This window comes from Amphiura filiformis, chromosome 5 (assembly GCF_039555335.1).
Source record: "Amphiura filiformis chromosome 5, Afil_fr2py, whole genome shotgun sequence".
In the NCBI taxonomy this organism is placed as follows: Eukaryota; Metazoa; Echinodermata; class Ophiuroidea; order Amphilepidida; family Amphiuridae; genus Amphiura; species Amphiura filiformis.
The window spans coordinates 53,932,125-53,954,183 of record NC_092632.1 but is presented as its reverse complement, the minus strand read 5'-3'; the positions used below and the strand labels follow the sequence as shown (position 1 = coordinate 53,954,183).

Genomic DNA, 22,059 nt, shown 5'->3' with positions numbered 1-22,059 from the left:
GGGCGACTTTTGCCGTAGTTGGCACACTTCCATGACACCATAAAATTACACCCGAGTTCCGAGATTCGTTTGATAAGTTATGCATAGACATCGTTGAGACGGATGGATATATACGAGACCTAGGCCTACATGTAGAAATTATGTGCATATATTGAGGGGTGTGTGTGTGTGGGGGGGGTGTTTGCTTATTTGTCTGAAATATAAACGATACATGATGATGTAGATGATTTGATTATGAATTAGATTATTCCCCGGAAAGCACATCCCATACCTCTTACCTATGTTCCCTCCGCCACCTATATATAACCTCCTCCCTCCCCCCCCCCACACTCGATATCGATATCTTCCCTATTTATTATTCCACTCCACTCTTGAGCCCCCCCTCTCCCCCTCCTTCCCTTCCCACTTCCAATGCTCTCTCCCCTCTGTTTCTCTTTCTCCCTTACCCTTACCCCCTCCCCCCACACACACACACATATACCCTCTTTCCCTGGCGATCTCTTCTATCTCTCTCTCTCTATTCTCCAATAAATAAATTGAATAAAAGTTAGTTTAAACCAGCTTTCTATGATATTGATCTTCCGTCATGCGACATGCACATAAATAGAGTTATGTATAATAGTGTTTATATCAATGAAGTCATAATCTGTCAAGTGGCTATTGTAATGTCTGTGGAAATATTTCGATGGTCTATATATTTTCACAGTGAAATCAGCTTAGGCTAATTCGTAGTCTCAAGTCAATGCTTTCAAACTAAATCAATGCTTTCAAATGTAGACTGCTTTGTTCGACTTCTCTGCTCGTGAATATTGCACTGCGAAATTTAAACATTTCTTTTGTATACTTAGAGTAGGTAACTTCAAATCAAATAATTTTACGATCCACACCACTTATAAGACACTGAAACCAAAACCGAAACTGACTGACACAAATGTTCGGTTTTAAACAAAAGGTAGAAACAATGAGTTCGATATCTTATGATTCAAGTGGTTAGGCAGGACAATAGGAAACCACGTGACCAAAACCAAAACCAAAACTAAAACTATATATTTGAAATGAGGCATTGACATGTACGGGGTTTTTCTAGGTTTTTTTGAGCCGGTGTTTCAAAAAATGGTAAATTTAGGAGTTACAAAACATTTCTTTGCACAACTTGACATTCATTTGGTTGAATTTAAAAACCTGTGAATAGTGGCATATTTTTGCTACCTTAGCAAAGTTATCCCTTCTCAAAATCCTTTTGTTTTGGTCAAAAATAATCACATTTTTCAAAATTGATGCTTTAAAAAAGTTGCACTTTTCAACATCCAATACATGTAATGTACAAAACTTTCTCAATAATTGTTTTCTTTTCTTATCACCTTTCTGTTTCTGATCTCTCAGCAACCCATGCAAACATCATGTAGTGCAAAATAATGATTCGTTGAAGCTAATTTGGACATAAATGAGGATGTTGAAAAGTGCCACTTTTTCATCATTTTTGGAAATTTGATTATTTTTGGCCAAAACAAAAAGATTTCTTAACGAAAGAACGTTGAGAGAGTGGGAAAATTATTCCTTTATTCACATCTTTTTAAATTTTTAAAATCAACGAAATGTATGTCAAGTTATGGAAATTATTCCTTTATTCACAGCTTTTTAAATTTTTAAAATCAACGAAATGTATGTCGCACACCGACATCGCCTGGCTAATAATTATTTGGTGCAGCAGAGACACTAAAATGAATACACGGGATCGATACACGTGAATTGCTATGCACGATTTTGATATCAGACGAAAATCTTCGGATACCGGGTTAGAAAATGATGAATATCTCCCGTAAATGATTTCGTCTCAAGAAACCAGATGTGGTCTCATACACTTGAAAATACGTGTTGAACATATGATAGTCGTTAACGTACACTTTGAAAATTGGCCGTGCGCTTTGAACTCAAAATCTGACCAAAACTCTATTTTATATTGCGTTGGTCCTGTGTGGACTACAGCGCGCAGCAGGCTATACATGTAGCTGCACTCACTACTCAAGTGGAGGCAGTATGATGACCACTGACCGCAATGTCGTATATAAGCTTACTCACACAGCGAGAAATCAATTACCCCGGCTATTGTCATTTGTCAGTAGCCTTAGTCAGGTCACTTCGCTAATTATGCATCTCGTAAGGTCCGAATAAAATGGCCATGGGTGGCTGTGGATTCAACCTACCATGGCGATTTCTACCATGAAGATATCGGGGCGATGACACTGTGTGTCAAGTTATGCAAAGAAATGTTTTGTAACTTTAAGGAGGGGGATTATTTTTTGTGAACCATTTATCTCTTTTTCAATAAGGACATTTGATAATTAGGTATGATGTCATGGCCCAATAGACGAATCCAATTTCACGCATTCATACATTCAATGGCAGCCATAGCTGGGTCCCCCTAACTAAGGTCTATCCCACCTAAAGCAGGGCATACACAGGCAATTTCAATTGCAAGGCCTATTACTTAGTGGGTGAGTATGTGCTCACTGACCATGAAGCTGAGCAATTGATCAAAATACACGAAGCAATGTGGGGCCTTGCAATTCCTTGAGCATGGTCTTAGGTTTGGGGATATACTCAAAACATAAGTAGGCCTAGTGGTTAATGATTTTCGTAATCATATCAAAATAGCTCATGTGTTGTCCTGAAAGCAAAAGATTGCCATCATCTCCTGTATACACCTATCCGACTTCGCCATTACTGCGGTGTCCCCGATGTAAAACTGCGGTGTCCCGAGGTCGGGGGTTCCATCCATTATTTATTTTGTGCTATATAGTATTGTACCCGGGAATTGTACACAACAGTGTTATTCAATACACAATCATGAGTATTGAATTACGAATTAAATCTCCCGCTCTGGTACATCTGTGTTGCCGTCAATAGAGGGCCAAATACAGTAAACGCCTCTCGGATTGGTGTATATCTATACAATTTTCCATGAAGAAAAGGCTAAGGAAAACTAAGATCATGTTGTGGATGGTGAATCAAGCTGGTCCCTACACATTCCCAGATGAATGCAGTGACCAGCCGGTGTTCACTCAGCTGATTGGCTGGCGGAGGTTAGATTGCATGCAACAACCTTGAAAGTAGAGCATGTCTCTACTTTTTGCCTGTTGCTCGGGGGATTAATTTGCCTGATGCTTGGGGGATTAATTCCTTGCAAATCCAAAATACACGGAGCACTCTTTTTGCAAGGTGTGTGCAACAGGCAATTGCTTGGAAAATTGCCTCGTGTATGTCGGCCTTTAAATGTGAAATGGTGTAGCCTTGGCGGGGATATTAAACTGCATTTCATCACCCGTGTTACACGTAGACAAAATCATGATGAAAGTTTGCAACACAAACAATTCAACATCGATTTTTAAGCGGATTTAATCCACCCATTTCCATGCTGGAATACAGGAGATGGTTGACAGAAATAGTACAAGGTGTTTTATAGCTGAATAACAAAAGAATCCACACATCCAGCACTTGCGCAACTTTGGATTAGAATCGATGAAAAATCTATGGTCATTAGTGTGTGACCTTGTAGTAAACAGAGCGAGCATTCGATCAAGTAAAGTGTGGTATAGGCCTATATAAAAAGAAAAATGGCTATAGACGAATCCAAGGAGCCAAGTCATGGTCAGGATTTGGTCGGACATCTTTGGGTAGCCGCTAGCACCAATCTGGTGTTTTGAGCGTCCAATTGTGCAAATAAAAGCCGCCTAACACCTAGAGAAGAAGGACGAGGAGGGTTAATAGAATAATATAGCTAATAATACAATGGAGATAATTCCGCAGGTAATCCCGTCGCATCTATTCATACATATTCATTTTGTTCGTAAGTACATCAATGCATAGAAACCGCGTGTAGTTAATCCGATTATTATGTCACTTCAACAGCGAATAGACCATGCTGTGTGTTGTGTCGAAGGGAACTGTATTGTGTTATTCTTTTGTCTGCCTGTGTTTTCGCGGAAGGTGTAAAACGGGTGATGGAATGCAGTTTAAAATTTCCGCCAAGGCCGAATCATTTCACATTTTGAGTGCATTGTAACCGACGGCTACCCAAATAAAGGCTGCTAGTCAGGTGTAGGAATGCGTGTATTTGGATTCGTCTATAGGTGTAGTCAGCGCACTGAATGGTCTATTGTTCTATTGTGTCGGGCCGATTTGAGCGCTGACATAGAGCGTGTTTATAGTGGTGTACGGTATTTATACGGTATCATTATACGCATATGGGATTAGAATGGAATGTGACTAATCCGTTATCTCGGCTGTTTATAGTGGCAATCAATAGCGCTATTCTGAATCCGAGGTGGTTGAACTCAGCGTGTTCGAGGTCACCGCAATGCAATGTGGGAGACACGATATGGTGCCAGTTTCAAATAGTTTGCCGTCGAAACGATACCGACCATTTATAAAATCATTATTGCTACAGTGCCGTACCATATCTGTAGGTGATGTGTTATTACAGTGACAAATTTGAGCTCGGAGAGTTATATTACCCTGCTCCACTTCCTTGAATAACGGTATCGTTAATCCCTGTCTGTTTATAGTGGCCGTATACGGAAAGAATATACTGCAATATCCATCGATATCGAAGGATATCAGTTCCGTATAATATGTGCGGCAAATAGCGCTATTGGTGTGTTTATAGTGGCGACCAATACCGTATAAGATGTACTTATACGCCAAATACCGGATAATCTGGCTCACTATAAACACGCTCATATTGGAAAATGTTGCCAATCAATATTCATGAGAGTGTACATTCAACGTCCAATTTTCGAAATTGGGTGACTTGTGCTTGGCAGGTGTAAAATACATCTGACTGGGCGTTTTAAATACGTAACGCATAAAGGCATTGACATCATCGAATGGCTGCCTATAGTGCTGTTAGTGTTAGGCCTATGTGGGGGGGGCTGTGTTTAGTTTCTATAATAATTATTATAAGGCCTACATTTATTTGTCATTCCTTTCTTTTCCTTTCTCTGTACTTATTCTTTCCTTGCTAAAGTATCACTCCCTCTTCTTATCTCCCGTCCCTTCTCCATCCCCTCATACTTTTTGTCCCTCTTTCTCTCTTCCTCCAGCCCCCCTCTCATTCTTCATGTCCCTCCTCCACCTCTCCTCCCAAGACCTTGACAGTAGCCTGCTAGGTAAAGCGTTAATACACTGTCGGGTCAGCTTACCGATTTAATGGCGGAAGCCCTTTGTCCCAAACAAAAGGTACCTTTCGATGAATAGCTTGTCAGATTTCAAATCGGCACAAGTGAACAATGCGTTACATAATCTATTGCCTCTCCATCTTTAATAGCTCCATGGGTGTAGTAAACAGAGCATTCGATCAAGTAAAGCTTGGTATACAGCAGGCCACTTGTGGCGCTTGGAGTTAGTTGAAGTGGCACACGAAGTGGCGCACGGTAAATTTACTAATTTTTTTCACGTAAATTTTTAACAAAAAAAGGGGTGAAAATACCACATCTTAGCCTTTAGAAAGCCCTAAAATCTCAGAGTTTCCGGGGGTGCTGCCCCCTGGACCCCCGTTACCAGGGCTTTCACACTGGATTCCTCCACGGGCTATAAGGCGGGCCCTTGGACCCCATGCGTTCAGTCGCGCACACGCTCCCTCACAAAATCCTTTCTTTACATGTTGGCACTTCATGATCACTAAAATTGCCCAGTTGGCACTTCAAATAAACTAGTTGAGAAGGCCTGGTATACAGTAAGCCAAAAAATTAAGGTACCAGTTATATTCACCCCCTGTAGGCTGTATATCTTAAACAAAGACAGATATGTCATAATTGGAACCAGCAGCCAATAGCTGATTTATTTTGACACCAAAATTGTCTGATTTTTCATATTTTGAACATTAATTAATACAAACAGTAGGGTTTGCTAGTAATAAAATAATAATAATTAAAAAAAATCCCGCGGCCGACCGACCCAATTTTTGAAAATTCATTTGGAGCAAGCAAACAATTTTTTTTATTGGCCTAAGAGATCAAACGAGGCAGTGACTATACAATGTACACATGAGCAAGGCCATGTTTTTGAGTAGTACTGATAATGATAATTGCACGCTAATTAAATCTGAATATACAATTAAAAAACCGCTTATTTTGTAAACAGATAATACTCTGTGATTATTTATGGAAGAAAGTTAATGGAACTGCTCTCATTGAAATAATTGATATATTAAACATACATTTTGTTTTCTCAACGATAAAAACCGTTCAGAAATAAAGTTTTTACGACATTATTTGACAATTCAATTCATTCAGAAAATGCAAGATTGGATCATGGAGGTAGTACTAGCTACTACCTCCATGATTGGATAAAGTAAATAACTAAATCATGTTATCTACCCAGCAATGTTTGCTTATCTTAATAATTGTAAAAAACTGTAGTGTACTAAATGGTACAAGACAGAAAAGGCAAACAGACAGAAATTTAGAGTTTTAAATTAGAGAGTTGACAGGAAGTTGTAAGAGTTAATAAATTGTTATGGATATGATTGGTGTAAGCGCGAAAATGTTGAATGTCAGATTAAAGTCATCCGAGGTGAATTAAGTAATGTCGATTACAATTCTGCGCCAAAATTGTTACAGGTCATCTGAGGTGGACTAAGTATATATTTGGATTGTCAGAACACCTTCCCCAATCAAACACATTTCTCTTGCATTTGATCATCTTCTACTCTTCCCTAGAAAAATCATTATAATACCAAATCTACACACCATGGAATTCACCATATCACTTCCAAGCTCACATTGGGCGCCCCATTCCTTTTTTAAAGGAATTTTTATTATTCCCTGTGATAAGGAAGGCAATTTAAGATATTACAACATGATGTTGCTATTTTTAAGTTTTGGCCACACTGTAACCTTCGAACTATCGTGGGAACGGAGTGCTGTTTTAAATTTTGGTCAGCTTCGTCATTCTAACATTTCATTAGGCGCGTGAAAGTCGATTCCGAGTTTATCGTCCCCCGCCCGCGTCACTTTTGGGACACCAAAAACACCCGCGTCAAATTTTCAAAAATGCCAAAATAATTCATTATTTTCAAAGTATCAGTGTTTTCACCAGTTTTAGCAATTGGAAACATATATTATTGTTTGTAAAACATATAAATTTATAACTTGGAACCAAAACCAGGCTCTTTTCTAACTTTTCTAGTCCCTACCCATATAAAAACATGTTTATAAATAACATGTATGAGTGTGGCTTTAAATCAACACGCACTTTAGGTCAATAATGAAATCTGATGAAATAATGAAAAATGAAAAATGAAAAAGTCACCTCACCATCCTGGGAAAAAAAAGGGACGATAAACTCGGAATTGACTTTCATGGGCCTTATAGCTTTGCATTCGGCCTAATAGCCTACCGATTTGTTTAAGCGCAGCCCCGGTCAATGTAGTTTTGCCGTTTCGCGCCGAACTGAATCATCAATCATCTACTACGCGTGTTAGGCAATGTTTTTGGGTTTTTTTTAACATTATTATTCTTAGATGTTTTTTGCTTGCTATCTTCTGAAGACAACATTTAGAGCCTACGAAGAAAATAATTAAAGGGGGTAACCCTATTGGTTTTGGATATGGATTGTCTTTAAAATTACATAATAATATCAAATATCTCCCCTTTATGCTGCTTTGTGAAAAAACGAGAGCATTTTCAGCGTAAATGTGAATAAATAGCCAAATTTGCAATCCAATACCTTGTATACGTGAATTGCATTCTGGGTAGGCATGCAACAACAACAATTCCCGTTCGTATGACGAATGCTGACATGCTGCAATGCCCGGCCCGTATTGAACGGAAAATATTTGTTTTTAACTCTTTTTCGTACCGTTTCAGAAAAAAAAGAAACAAAATATATTTCCCCTTGCAATATGTACATTTCAAATGAATATAAAAAGTTTGGGTTAAAAATGGAGAGGAAAAAAACCTTCTGATACCGGATTTTGAACCGGGTACCTCTCGGGTAAAAGAACGGCGCGCTAGCCAATTGAGCTATTTCACCAACTGAAATAATCAAGGAATTGTTTTAATTATATACGGCGGACCGTCTCCTCAGCACTTAGCGTAGTCTCCTACACAGCCAGTTTGCGTCGGTCTGACACTCGTCGATCCTCGTGATAGCCACATACAGTCTGGCCGCGAGACTACACTTAGCGTAGTTCGCTTTTTTTCTCTTCCATGATCCGAAGAAATTTTTATTGTTTACAAACTGGTAACCTGTAAAAACCGCTGTGATTCATGATTTCTCCGGAAATACATCGACTTGGAGCGTCAAATTTCAGGATAGTAATGAGAAAAATAGTATCTATTATGTGATACCAAAACCTCATCAACAATGAAAAAAATCAGGGGATGATGCTGTCGATCGGGTTACGGACCTTTAATACCTCCAGCGGAATCTGTTAACAAAAACCTTTTCATATAGGCTATTGTTTTTTTCTTTAGGCCTATGTTTAATTATTTTAATGATTATTATTTTGACTTGTGATAAGATGGAAAATTGGTGTTTGTGACCTATATTTTTCAAAGTTTTCTGACTCCGAGGGAGAAACCCCCTCGGCCCACCAAAAATGTTCAAGTTCAGCCCCCAATGTTGAAAATCTTCCGAGCCAATAAAATAACAAAATTAAAATTGGACTGAAATCGTACATTTATGGCTAACTTTCAGAGTAGCCCAGATATGCCAATACTCTGACTGACAAGCCTATCGTAAAATGCCACTTTTGATAATCTAATTATTTATTCGACGGTTTTAATAGGCCCGACAGTGATCCTGCGGAAAGTATACAAAATATTCTAAGGCATTGTTGTCTTTTTTTTGTCTAAGAGTATACTATAGTATAATACCACAGGATATTTACCCTATGTAAAACACGTGGATAGCTGGTGTCTTTACTTGTAAAAAGTTTTCAAAATAAACAAATAAAACCATTTTTTCCTAGTGTTTGCCATAGAAATAAATTAAAAAGAAATTAGCACACCTTTTATCAAAAAGGTTTATTACTTCACTTCAAGAGAGTTTTTAGTGGTTTACTTTTATGTATTTTAAAAGGTTTAGGGAAAAATACCCAATCAAGAGTTTCTAGTTTTACTTTTCATCAATACCAACAAACGCTTGATGTAACTACTGTAGATTTAATACCAGGTACAGTAATTATGCAATGCTTTATTAAAGAGATAAATGCAGAAATGTTTTTAAATTGATATTTAAAAAACAAAATTATTATATAAAAATTGAAAATAATGTTACTGCAGAGTAGAAATATATTTTTACTATCCAAATGTTTACGACACTCATTAGACAATGTGATCATCAACAGACCGGTAGAATTCAGGCATTAAGTCCGTACATAAAATATTGTAAACATGTAAATGGACAGATGATGTGTTCAGCAGTACCATACGTGTGCTGAGAAACGTGTCAATAATTGTTTTTATTAGCTTCAGATCTTAGATGTCAAATATGGATGATCCATGGGCGATCGTAGCGCTGTCATTGGCGATGTTAGTGGGTTGCTACATCGCAGGATCAGTTCCTCTAGCGTTTAATCTTTCCGAGGTAAGCTTACTACCTTAAATTTTTTTGACTAAAAAAAAAGCATTTCAATTACAACCTCAAGCAGCAGTATAGCCATCAAGTTATAAATAGATAATAACTCCATGGTCTAGCCAAGCCAGGATGAAACGAGTCCATGTCAATTCTAGTGAAAAACATCCCACCGCGTCCAATATTATGGGTGTCTATCACGCTAGCCTACGCCCACGGTAGACTCGCTTGCCAGTCCTATATACGCCGTACCTATGTATATTAAGGACTGGCTTACGCCATTTTGGATGTCAATGGGAATTACACACTTAACGATTTGCGCCGGTAATAGAAACTTGAAAAAAATCTTAAAATTTTTTATCAATGTATATAAAAGTGGTACCAACCTTATTGTGCTTGCTAATTTAAGACTCGGTTGAAACAAAATTAAGGATCGAATGCATTTCAGTGTCCAAAAAAGCAAAATTATCATCAAAGTTCTGCCGAAATCGGCACCCTTGCGAAGGGTTCAGAATTCCAATCGGGAACGAAAATATCCGATCTTTGCGATCAAAAACACAAAATTACAACTTTAAACATACTATTGGCAAAAGACATTATTACCAAACAATATAGAATAGAAAATTTGACATCATTTTCTCAAAATATTGAAGAAATTTGCTCACTAGACATCGAAAAAGTACGCAATCCAATTCCCGTTCAAACGCGTGAGAAACTGAAAGTGCATAATCCCGACTAGCCTACGGTTTGCTCAAGAAGTCTAGCCAAGAATTTGATCACTGATAGCTTCACATTCTAGGCTAGAGACCATTGCAATTGCATTCAAAATCTAGTCGGATTCGCTGAAGCATGACACCGTGTGAAGCTATGGAAGTTTAGAAGTAAACTCTCATTAAAGTTAGACTTACTCGTACCAAGACCGCCTGAAACGGAAAGCGAATGAAGCGTTTCTAGATGATTTCAAGAACAACACCGCCCATGTGTAAGACTTTTTTAGCCTGCGTCTCTTAGTCGTATCCTACTTAATCGGATCCATAGTTTCACAAAATTTCAAATATTTGACCCCTTGTTTGAAAACCTAGCGCTACCCCTGACTAAAGGTAATTTTTCTCACGAGCAGAACGCACATGCTGGTTTCATACTTACATGTCGCTTGCCGCTGATCGGCATGACACATGAGCAGTGCAGCTAAACGGACATAAACAAGGCTTACGATTGGCTGATACATCATCGCATGTGTATAAAATTAGTCTCAGGCCAGGCGCCAGACTGTATGTGGCTATCACGGGTTTGTTAGGATCGACAAGCGTCAGTCAGGCTGACACAATCTGGTTTTTGTTTGTTTTATTTCTTCTTTAACCTGGGACACTCAATCAGTTGAAAACACAAAATCATCTGTTCTTCCTTGAGGCCCAGGGAGACTATCATTGTGACACCCACGTTGGAACCCAGTTGGAACCATTGGGAGTACGGAAGAAATATTCATTAACAGGACTGAAGCAATGTGCCCATTTCTATGTTTGTACCGGGTAAGTACCGGGCATTTTTCAACACAGAGACTGCTACAAATTTGTCCAAATGTAAGCAAAGGGTTAGGGATCGCATTTTTAACTTTGACTAAACTGTTTCGGAGTTAAGGGTCGCTAAAAGTAGACCATTTTGGGGGCTGTATTTGGTGTATGTCATGTTTTGAACAGAGTAAAAACAACCATAACTTCATAGTTGCTACATGTAGATAGACTCGCTTTACCACGCAGCAATACTTCGTATTGCATGCAGGCCGCGACAAATCGCCTGTCCGATAGCCCGGGCAATCACATTTTTGTCGGGCAATTAAAACTCTGAAGAGCTGTGCCCGATCGGGCAAGTCTGAATTTAAACCAATTAAAGCTTGATGATTTAAAATAGAATATTTCTGTCCAACTTGGCGTGTTCACAGAAGTAAAAAAACAGTCAAAACAAAGTAGAAAACTTCTTCAAACGGAACTCTAATTTCGCTAGGCACTCGTATCCCACACCAGACTTGCAAACATATATGCTAATGAACATCATGGCATTACGTGACGTATTAGAAGTTTGGCCAATTATAGAACTTGTTTCGTGCCAATATCATGACGTCAATGATGTCAGCTGGCCATGTATTTGCATATGAGTGAGATTGAGATGTATTAGTGGTTGGCAAAATACGAAAATTGCTGTGACTTTACTGACAAAATTTCACATAAAATACACATTAGAAACAAACAGTTAGTGAAATAAGTGAATAAAATGTTTATTTTTATAGTGCATTTCATGAATACTCATTTATTTATCAACTTAACTGAGAAAAATATCGGTTCCGTAAGAATGAAACTGCCAAATTCGGCACACTTACGGTACTATGCACTGCACTGCATGATGAGTACGGTATGTAACTTTGTTGACAATTGTTGCCGGAATATGGGTTAATTTCGGGCAATTTCGGGCAACCAATTTTTGAATATTGCCTGCCCGATCGGGCAAGCTAAAAAATAAAATTTGTCGCGGCCTGATTGCATGCGTGAGCCACAAGCTAGACTGGGTCCACACATAAATAACATCACAGGCAAAGCCCGGAAATCTCTCAACTTCCTACAACACAACCTCTACAAATGTCCAGAGAATATCAAACAACAGGCATACATTTGTACACTTCTCTAGTAAGACCAATCCTGGGGTATTTGTGTACAGCATGGGATCCCTATCACAAGAAACACATTTCAGCCCTTGAATCAGTCCAGAAGAAAGCGGCCCGATTTGTGAAAGGGAATTATCAGCGGAAGGCCAGCGTTTCCAATATGCTTCAGGAGCTGAATTGGCCTTCTCTTCAAGACAGATGATCAGCAGCACATCTGACCATGCTGCACAAAATCAACTCAGGTTATCTTCCACTCTCCATCCCCGAGAAGTTTATATCTGTTGAATTTTTTGTTGATGATATTCCTGAGTCCTGACGGAGCAGAAACCCGTAGCCAAAGACCAAACCAATACATCAACCACAGTGCCAGAACCATGACTCACAAGTATAGCTGTGGTCGTGGAATATACTTCCTGCCAGCCCTCGAATTAACCCACGGCACCCATGGCATTTTGCTGTGGGTGCCCATCCCCACTGCCGTAATGCCCTTAAAATATGTCCTTTACCCAAGGCAGTCAATTGCCGTGCCCTCTAATGAAGTTGCCGTCGGTGCCCCACCCAGCCCTGCCCCTTCATTATAAAATCATCTATCTGTATTTGTGTGTGTCTTCTTCACTTTTGAGAAATTGCCTTGGTGCCCTTCTCATATATATTCAACAGTTGCCATGTTGCCCTCTTGAAATATTACAAACTGCCCTGCTGCCTTGCCTTTTCAGTGAAAATCCAAGGCAATTTTCAACTTGCCCTAAAAAAGTTGCCGTGCCCCTTCAGATCCTTAATTCGAGGGCTGCTTCCTGCATCCATCATTCATGAGTCAACATCAACCAAGTTGTTCAACGCCAAGGTTTGGAGCTACATACAGACACACTCAGCTCAGCTGTACACAGGCGAGCCAGTGGATTCAAACCCAGCCTCATCAAACTAAGCCTCTCTGCACCAGCCACCGTTTTTATGCGCACCCTTGGATTATGCACCCTCAGTTGAGATGTTTTTAGACATTTGTGATACCACCAGAATCTGGACGTCGATTCCAATTGGTCCTGTCCCGTATTTCTTTAGATGTAGATGTAGACAGCCGATCACAGGGACACGACAGGCGATTGCATTAAAAATGTTGCTAAAATTACACTTCAGCTAAATTTTAGACTGTCCAAAATAGGCAACTCTTGCTCAAAAGATACAGTTGACTCATCGAAATAACTTTCATATAAATTTCAACATTAACAGAATAAATATGCACCACTGTCCGACCGAAAAATGATAGCAACGCACTCTAGCATCGAATGCGTAACTATCGTGTGCAAATTCGAAGCTAGAGTTCTCGAGTAAGCTACGGTGGGAACTTACTGTGTACATTTCACCATTAAAGCAAGTGATTAGGCCACACAAATTCAATGTACCGCCGAACAAAACACAGGCAGTGCACCGTGTCATGTTGGCTCCAATGTTGTTCCAACGCTGTTCATAAAGTAAACAATCAGTAAATCAGTAGATGTGACAATTCAAACATGATCTTTACATTCATATAAAACATTAAAAAGATGAATTTTGTCAGAAAGTGTGATTTTAGGGGGTCAAACTTGCATTTGCAAGGTGGTAAATTTTGTAACTGATAAATTTTGTGACTAATTTTGCATTTTTCTCAAAAAATAACTACACACTGGTAACAAACGTTATGTATAGTTATTATAGGGGCAAGCAATCCAATTACTTCACTGAAATTGTAGTGATTCAAGACAAGTAACTTAACTTTTGTTACCAGTGTGTTATTATTTTTTGAGAAAAATGCACAAATAGTCACACATTTATCAAGGGGTGTAGTACCACCTTAATTGCTTCTAAAAAGGTGAAAATAATGCTAATAGTATGTTTAGGGTAGGAAATTGCACTTATCATACAAAATGTACTTTTTGGTGTGCATTTGCATACTGCCCTGCTGAACATAATTAAACTTTGTTAATTTTGTGTTATTTTTTGTTGACAGAGTAAGATGCGATTTATCACAGTACTTGGTGCTGGTCTCCTGGTGGGTACTGCCTTGGCTGTTATCATTCCTGAAGGCATCCATTCTCTATTTGAAGGTACATTGGGTAACCGTTTTGTTTTGCATGATTTCTAGAAGTTTTATTGTTTGTACTTGAAACATAGCAGAGCTAGAACAAATTGCCATGTTATTCTTGTCTGTCTGTAATGTGTGATTTAAAAAAAGTAATATCTGTTACATTTTTTGTACTGCCACAGATAAAAAGAATTTATCGCGTCTGATGTCACTGTCAATTACGATCCTTGATTGGTTTACACAGGTTAATAGCGCATAAAAGGAAGGCCGATTTATCTGGTGCCGATCAGAGAAAAGGAATACTAGCAGAAAATGGTGAAAAATTACGTACTTTTACAAGGCAAAAAGCAACTTTTCTAGGCATTGTTAACATGTACCTTCGCAAAAGAAAGTTTCCTACTATAAAGACCTATGGTTTGTATTAGAGTTGGGCGACTATCACTTTTTTCCTAGTCAACTAGTCGGCAGCAAATAGTCACGACTACGACTATAGTCGCGACTATCTGTGGTCAGCAAGTCAACAAGACCAATTTAATGATGATTTATGGACTTTATGATTACTTGTTTGTATAGTGTTTCTATTGGTAAGACAATGACTAACATTTTTAGCACATTTTCACAGTTTAGTATTTGGTTGGTTTTGGTTGGGATATGTGGCGCTTTTAACATGATTTTGTAACATTTAAATATAGTTGCTTTTTGATGACTTTTGGTTTTCAATAGTCGTAGTCACGACTACTAGTAATAGTCGTGACTAACGACTATTGGCGACTTAGTCGCCCAACTCTAGTTTGTATGTTTGAAGGTGCAAAATTAACAATAAGGCACCTGGTTATGGACTTATGCCGCCGGGCTTGAGTTTGATTGACATATGATGTCAGACGCGATAAATTCTTTTTATCTCTGTCTTTTTTTATATCAGCTATCTCTAGACTAAGTGTCCTAAACCCTGTCTACCACATCTCATTAACGCTATAAATCAAAGATGAATACACAAAATTACAGCAAATGTGTGTTCAAACGATGTTAAGCTTTAAAATGAAGCTCCATGTAATGTGATGTGCCGGTAGTGTAAAGTAAAGATATTACTTTGGCATGATCATGTTATTTAAAAGTAAAAATTTGTTGATCATAGTATTTGTGCCGAAAATTGTGTTTTTTGATGTCTATTGTGCTTTTTGCATTCGATGAAATGTATGTCTCAACTTTCAGGTTCAAATTCATTATTAGTGCATGTGGAATTGTTATAAGAATCAAGTACATTTTTTGCATCAAAATGTACTTACAGATGCAAAATTTTGTCTCATGTTTACCATGAATTACAATTCGTGGTTTCATTATTTATTCATCATTTGATTTTTCTCAGATGGTCACATACACCGAGCAGTAAACCCACCACCACCAGCAGATGATCCACAAGCTGCAGATGCCCAAAAAGATGGTGATCCTCATCATCATCATGAGCATAGCTTGGAAAGTCATAGCAGTGAAGAAGAGTTACATTACCTTATAGGTGTTGCCTTAGTTACGGGTTTTGTCTTTATGTTATTAGTGGACCAAATCGGAGGCGGACATGGACATTCTCATGGACCACCGTCTAGTAAGTACTATACATTTACCATATTATTTGCATTTGAAAAAATCTGGTGAGAGATTTAGATATTAATCTTATTTACAATTATTTTTTATTTATTTATTATTTACTTTGGTAACCATAGCACCTTCGCTGTTGGCTAATAAAATCTAGGTATTTGGGTAATTTTAGTGTTTCTAAAAAAACTACACAGGTGCAACTGATAACCCATTTTGTTTGCATTTTTATATTTTTATTATAGATGATGTTGAAGGTGGATCATCAAGAAATAGCAGAACTAGTATCACAGCAACATTAGGTCTTGTTGTACATGCAGCAGGTAGGATATTTGTTTGGAGGAGGGTGGTAGGAGTGTTATAATAACAAAGGTAGTGTCTCAGCAAAAGTTGGTCTTATATATCGTCACTAGGCGGGAAAAACCTCATATGTACCTTTTGCCCTTGAACATGGATAAAGCAAACCATTCAATATAAAGTCTATACCTACAAGGTTTTATCCATTTTCAAAGGCCAAAAGTAAATATGAGGTGTTTCCTGCATGAACTTTTGGCCCTTGAACATGGATGAAGCAACCTCTTCAATATAAAGTCTACACCTACAAGGCTTTATCCATGTTCAAGGGCAAAAATTACATATGAGGTTTTTCCCGCCCAGTTACGATATGCAGGATATTTGTTGGGAGGATGGGGGGATAAGAGTGTTATAAAAACAGAGCTAGTATGACAGCAAAAATCAGTCTAGTATGGGCAGCAAGTAGGATATTTGTTGGGAGGAGGGGATAGGAGGGTTATTGTGTAACTTTAGTGTTCTACTGACCAGGCATCAACGTTACTGAAGACACAACAATGACTAACTGGCACAACAAATCTCAGTTTACCCATATGGTAATCAGATGATGTTACACTGGTTTGATCAGGTTGTCCCACACAAGATCTAATTCCAATCTTTTGGTGCGTTTCAAGGATGGTTCTTGTTTCTTGATGTGGATAGCTTCCAGGACCTTCATGGGAAAGTATTTGCTTCTTTCTCCAGAATTTTTTTGTTTTCCCTTTCTATTTTGTATGACCACGTGCAGGATTTTACCAACTTTGGTGATGTCACCAAGGGGTGACGTCATCTGATTACGTTGGTCCTAAAGCCACTTCCAAGAAACCATAAGAGCCATCAACATTAGCTAATGATGCAGAAGTCTTGTGAAAGGCAGTGCTCACGATAAGAAAAATAAACCAATTAGTAGTTTAAAATTCAAATTTTTCTTAACTTGCATGATATTTGATCCTTTTGATTGCCTCTTGTACAGCCGATGGTATAGCTATGGGTGCCGCAGCTACTATGTCAAGACCTGATGTACAGATGATAGTATTCATGGCTATCATGCTACACAAGGTATGTTGCAATTGCTTACAATTTGATATCAATTAAGTACATAGACTTTCTCGACGGGAATTCATAAAAAGTCATATTATTTCTACGAGTGCACCATCGGTTATCACATTACCAGTAGAGATGGGTTATTCCGTTTATTTTCCTACATGTTTAACGCATCAGTGATGTGTGTGTTCAACGTATTAACATGCATTGATCCAGCCCCGTCTGGCGGCAAGATTTCATGAATATACGATAGGTGCGGTGCACCTCATTCGCACCTCACAAAACCGGAATTTCTAACAGAATATGTTAGTACCAATGGCGCTGTACATAAGGTAAAATTCGCGAAGTCAACAGCCCAAACATGTCAGAAACTATGCATTATTTCGAGGTATTAGTGTTAAATGATGAATGTTTTGAGCAAGTTTCATGTAAAGTATTAAGGTCGTCTTCAGATTTTGTTACTTTCAACTGTTGATTAGCATTGAAAAATGGAAAATTGAAGGTTGAAAATGACTTGCATGTTACATGTTTACCCCATTTTGCTAAACGTTTAACGGATCATGCGTGGGTTTAACGGTACATGCGTTTAACGTTCCCATGCCTAATTACCAGTATAGCCAGTCCCTATGTGAGTGGTTAAGCTTTCATCAGATGTGTCTCTGACTACTCACACAGGGACCGGCTGCACCAGTAAAACTGATAACTGACGGCATACTCATAGAAATACTATATAACTTACTTGATATCATTCTCATTTTAACCTTATTTTTATTTGAACAGATAACAAGCAAAATGCTCATCCTCCTCTGTGATCGATGTTGTGTTATGTTTATAGTTATAACTTGTTCTCATGGAAAATTCTCAAAACAAGTCAATTATAGTGTGTAATGCCAATGGGAATTCATACTATCAAATCCATTTTTTGGTTACTTACTTAATTTACTTTAATACATTCCTTACTGAAAAAAAATAATCGGCTATCACAGACTATGTTGTGGAACAAGCATGTCATAGCCTGGGAGGACGCCAATATTATATCAAGTGAGACCAAGAGGAACAAAAGTTAGATTAGGCGATGGAAAAACCCTGCTCTTTCTTTTTAATTTGCTGTCTGCATGTAAAATCTGCCATTTTTGGCCAAAAGTGGATTGAGTTTGATGGAAATTAATGTATGAATGTAAAATCAGCTGTTTTCTGTAAAAGTAATTTATTTTGACTGAAAGAAATGCATTCTAAGTGAGGTACAAAAGTTTTTGGTGATTTTGCTATAAAAAACATTTACCCAACCGGCCCTCCTTGTATAGGTTAGCCCACCAGTAGAACGGGGGTTTTTTCTTGCTGAATAATTTTAGGGAGGCAATTTGGATCAGGGGCCTAGAGGGAAATACCATGAATAGATGCAAAGGGGTCTTTTTTTATGTGAGTAAATCTTGGCATTAACAGCTGAAATCTAAGGGATAACGCTGACAAATCTTCAGCCAGGCACAAGTGACCTGGTGAACGAAGGGGGTCGCCGTAGATAGCTGGTAGGGGCAATTTTTACAGGACAGTCAAGGTGTACATGTAGCTAATAATCGGGCTTGTTACCCTGATCGGAACCAACTGTAACAAGGTCTTTTATCATTGGTCATCTGCCCCGCCTTTACCAGATGAGCCACAGGGAGAGCAGATAACATTCTTACCAATTATTTTTGACCAGATTTTAGCACCACTACCCTTTGTAACTTTGGGAAAGAAGAAGCAAGGTTGCCAGTCTGATGAAGTGCAAGTGGCATATCGTGGGTCATTCAATTGGGGGGCACCGACCATGATTGGAGGGGCACCGGGTCTGATTGGGGGGCACAAGCTGTTTGTTGGCAATATTCCTATGGGATTTTCTAAATTTTGGGAGGCATGTTCCCCCGTGCCCCTATGACACTACGCCACTGTGAAGTGCTGCCTGAAACTATATAACAAAAAGCATGTCACCAAAAATGGATTTGATTGTATGAATTCCCATTAAACAGTCATAAATACGATCCTTACCAATTTCTCTCTTAATTTTATTTGTTTTACAGGCTCCAGCAGCATTTGGTTTAGTAAGCTTCCTGCTTCATGAAAACTATGAGAGAAATAGGATACGTAAACACCTGTTTGTCTTTGCTATGGCTGCACCTGTAGCAGCACTTATAACATATTTTGGTCTTAGTCATGTAAGTAGCTAATACGGGAAAAGAGTGTTTCTTGTTTTTACATCACTAGCAGTTTACTTCCTTTTTGCCACAGTTGAAGTGAGCTTTCCTTTTTGACTTAACATACTAATGCTGGTTTCACACTTTCCTGCCGCTTGCCACTTTGCCACTCTGCAGATGATTTTACTTCACTGCGCAGTCGCACCAGAAATGCTAGCGGTGACCAGCGGCAAGCTGATATATCGATCACTCCACCGCTTTGCCGCGGCGGCAGCACCGCTGGGAGTTGAATTCAAATCAACTCGGAGCGGTGCTGCTCTGACGTATGAGAGCAAAATACGATTTTGGAGCTGTGCTGAGCGGCAAGAGTGGCTTTCAGAGTCATGCCGCTGCCGCTCAGCGGTGTGCCGTTCCGCTTGCAGACAAGTGCAAGCGGCATAATGAAGCGTCACCGGCAGAAAGTATGAAACCAGCATTAGACATTAAAATTTAGTGATACTGTCTTTTGTACAGAATTAGAGAAGGAGAACCAGGACTCGACCGCCATCTTGATACAGGCATGGAGCAAAAATTGGGTGTATTCGGTTTCTCTTGGATTGCGCTTGGGGCAATCATTGTCATGCAGCGTGACATGAATGATGGGCGCATTTGAGAGACACACTTGATGCGACCTGCACGCGATACCACAACACTTCAGATGTGACACAGAATTGTTTTCGTTCATCTCCACACATCGTCGGCAAGGACAGAATACCCCAAATTTTCTCCTCATAGCTGACGGCGCTATTGTATGTGGTCGTATAGGGAGTCCAAGTTCTCCTTCTCTAATTCTGTGGTCTTTTGTGATAAATGGTTCATTGTATGGCACATACTTTGGCAGAAGAAAGTAATTTCCTCTTACTGTCTGTACAAGTTACATCCTTTTATCATGTGATTGTTATTGAAACAAAGTTGACTAAAGCTGTGGTAAAAGGAAGCAGTGAAGTAAATAAACAAATCAAAACTCTAAAACAACAGCTGTAACAAACCTGACTTGACCAACATCATGCTACACAACATCTAGCTATAATTTGGTTCATCTCAAGTTCGGTAGTGACGTACGTGCATATTTTGCTCGCCGCAGTATCGAATCACACATGTAAAGTTAAACGATCCGAGTGTACATGCATGTCTACAGGGGCGTTTTGTCGGCACGCTTGTGGCGCAACTGCGAAAGAGCATTGACGTCACTACCAAACTTTACGTGAACCAAATTATACACACCAACAACAACAAAACTTTTTTGATATCCCTTCTAGTTGAACATTTTTTTTTTAATTGTAATATTTTTTGTAGATCATGATATGTTTAGGATCTAATTTTGTTTCACCTGCTGGAATTGCACTCTCTGTTTGCCATTGTTTGTTGTATGTACCATAAATATTCTTATTTATCTTTGTGATACAGGCTAGTAAACAAGCACTGTCATCAGTCAACGCAACAGGTATATCCATGCTCTTCTCAGCGGGTACCTTCCTATACGTAGCAACCGTCCACGTCCTTCCAGAAATAGCAAGTGCGCATCCTACAACAAGTACGGACAGTGAGGGCACTGTTGAAATCAGAAGTGGTTTTAGTAGAACTGATTTGTTTGCTGTTGTCACTGGGTGCCTAGCTCCGTTACTCCTAGCCTTTGGTCATCACCATTGAGTGGACAGAGACACTTGAGAGTGACCAGTAATCATTAGTCATAAGATGACCAATGATCAATAGACATCATATAGTTTGTTGATATTCGGCATGAGATGTGCTTCTAACCTGACCACTTTGGACATTTGTTGAGTACCTATGGAGCATACATTACATGAACTAGCCAGTTTCTGGATGGAGGTACCAACTAGACAATTCAGTAGCGCTGATGAAGCCTTGTCTAGTTTTCTAGTCCTAAAGAAGGCAGTAGATGGACAGCTCAGAAATGGCAACATAACTTTGAATTGTGCCAGCTTTGTGCACACAGTGCATTGGAACAAGAAACAAAAGAAACAATGTGCATAATGCTATGGATGTAAATTGGGCTATTCCATTTGAAATCCATACACCCCCTGTGGTAGACATGATTTTAATCTTCCACACAGGGAGTGGGAATTTCAAATGGGATTACCTGATTAGGTGACTCCATGTGAAATCTCTACCCACTGTGTGGGAGATTTAGGTCATGTCATTCATAGGGGGTGTAAGGATTTTAAATGGAATAGCCCATTTGACCTATCAGCAAAAATGTGTCTTTGCAAAATAGTGCAGTGTTACAAAATTGCACGCTGCTTTTGAAACTCAAGTTTAGTACCTTTGAAGGGAATTGAAGTGTAAGTGAATTATTATTAGTCTGTAAGAAAGACGTGTTGCAATTTTAAAGATGTATTGAAACATTTGTGAGAGGAAGTTATTTGTGGTCTGATAATCTGCCTACATAATACTGGTTTGTGCTGAAATGTCCAGAGACGTGTAGCTTACAATTTAAACAGTAACTTCTACAGCAAATTAGATTTTAATTTTGACATCCCAGGACATCCCAGCCACTTCTTGTTTTGATGGCAGGTCTATAATAAACACACAGGAGAATGGACAGTTCTTATGCTGTTTATTCCAGGCAC

General features: G+C 38.9%; 1 protein-coding gene across 2 annotated transcripts in view; it reads left to right on the top strand.

The window, feature by feature from the left end:
- LOC140153368 (zinc transporter ZIP9-like) overlaps positions 1-22,059 on the top strand; it is a 29,964-nt gene extending 7,905 nt beyond the window's left edge. The window contains exons 1-7 of one of the 2 annotated variants that reach the window (XM_072176101.1): positions 9,389-9,591; positions 14,220-14,316; positions 15,661-15,894; positions 16,130-16,207; positions 17,188-17,273; positions 19,316-19,450; positions 20,876-22,057. In XM_072176101.1, coding sequence (XP_072032202.1) covers positions 9,487-9,591; positions 14,220-14,316; positions 15,661-15,894; positions 16,130-16,207; positions 17,188-17,273; positions 19,316-19,450; positions 20,876-21,118 — 978 coding nt within the window. In that variant the 5' untranslated portion in view covers positions 9,389-9,486 and the 3' untranslated portion in view covers positions 21,119-22,057. Of the gene's footprint in view, positions 1-9,388; positions 9,592-14,219; positions 14,317-15,660; positions 15,895-16,129; positions 16,208-17,187; positions 17,274-19,315; positions 19,451-20,875 lie in introns of those variants that run through there. The other variant, XM_072176102.1, reaches the window with a different exon arrangement.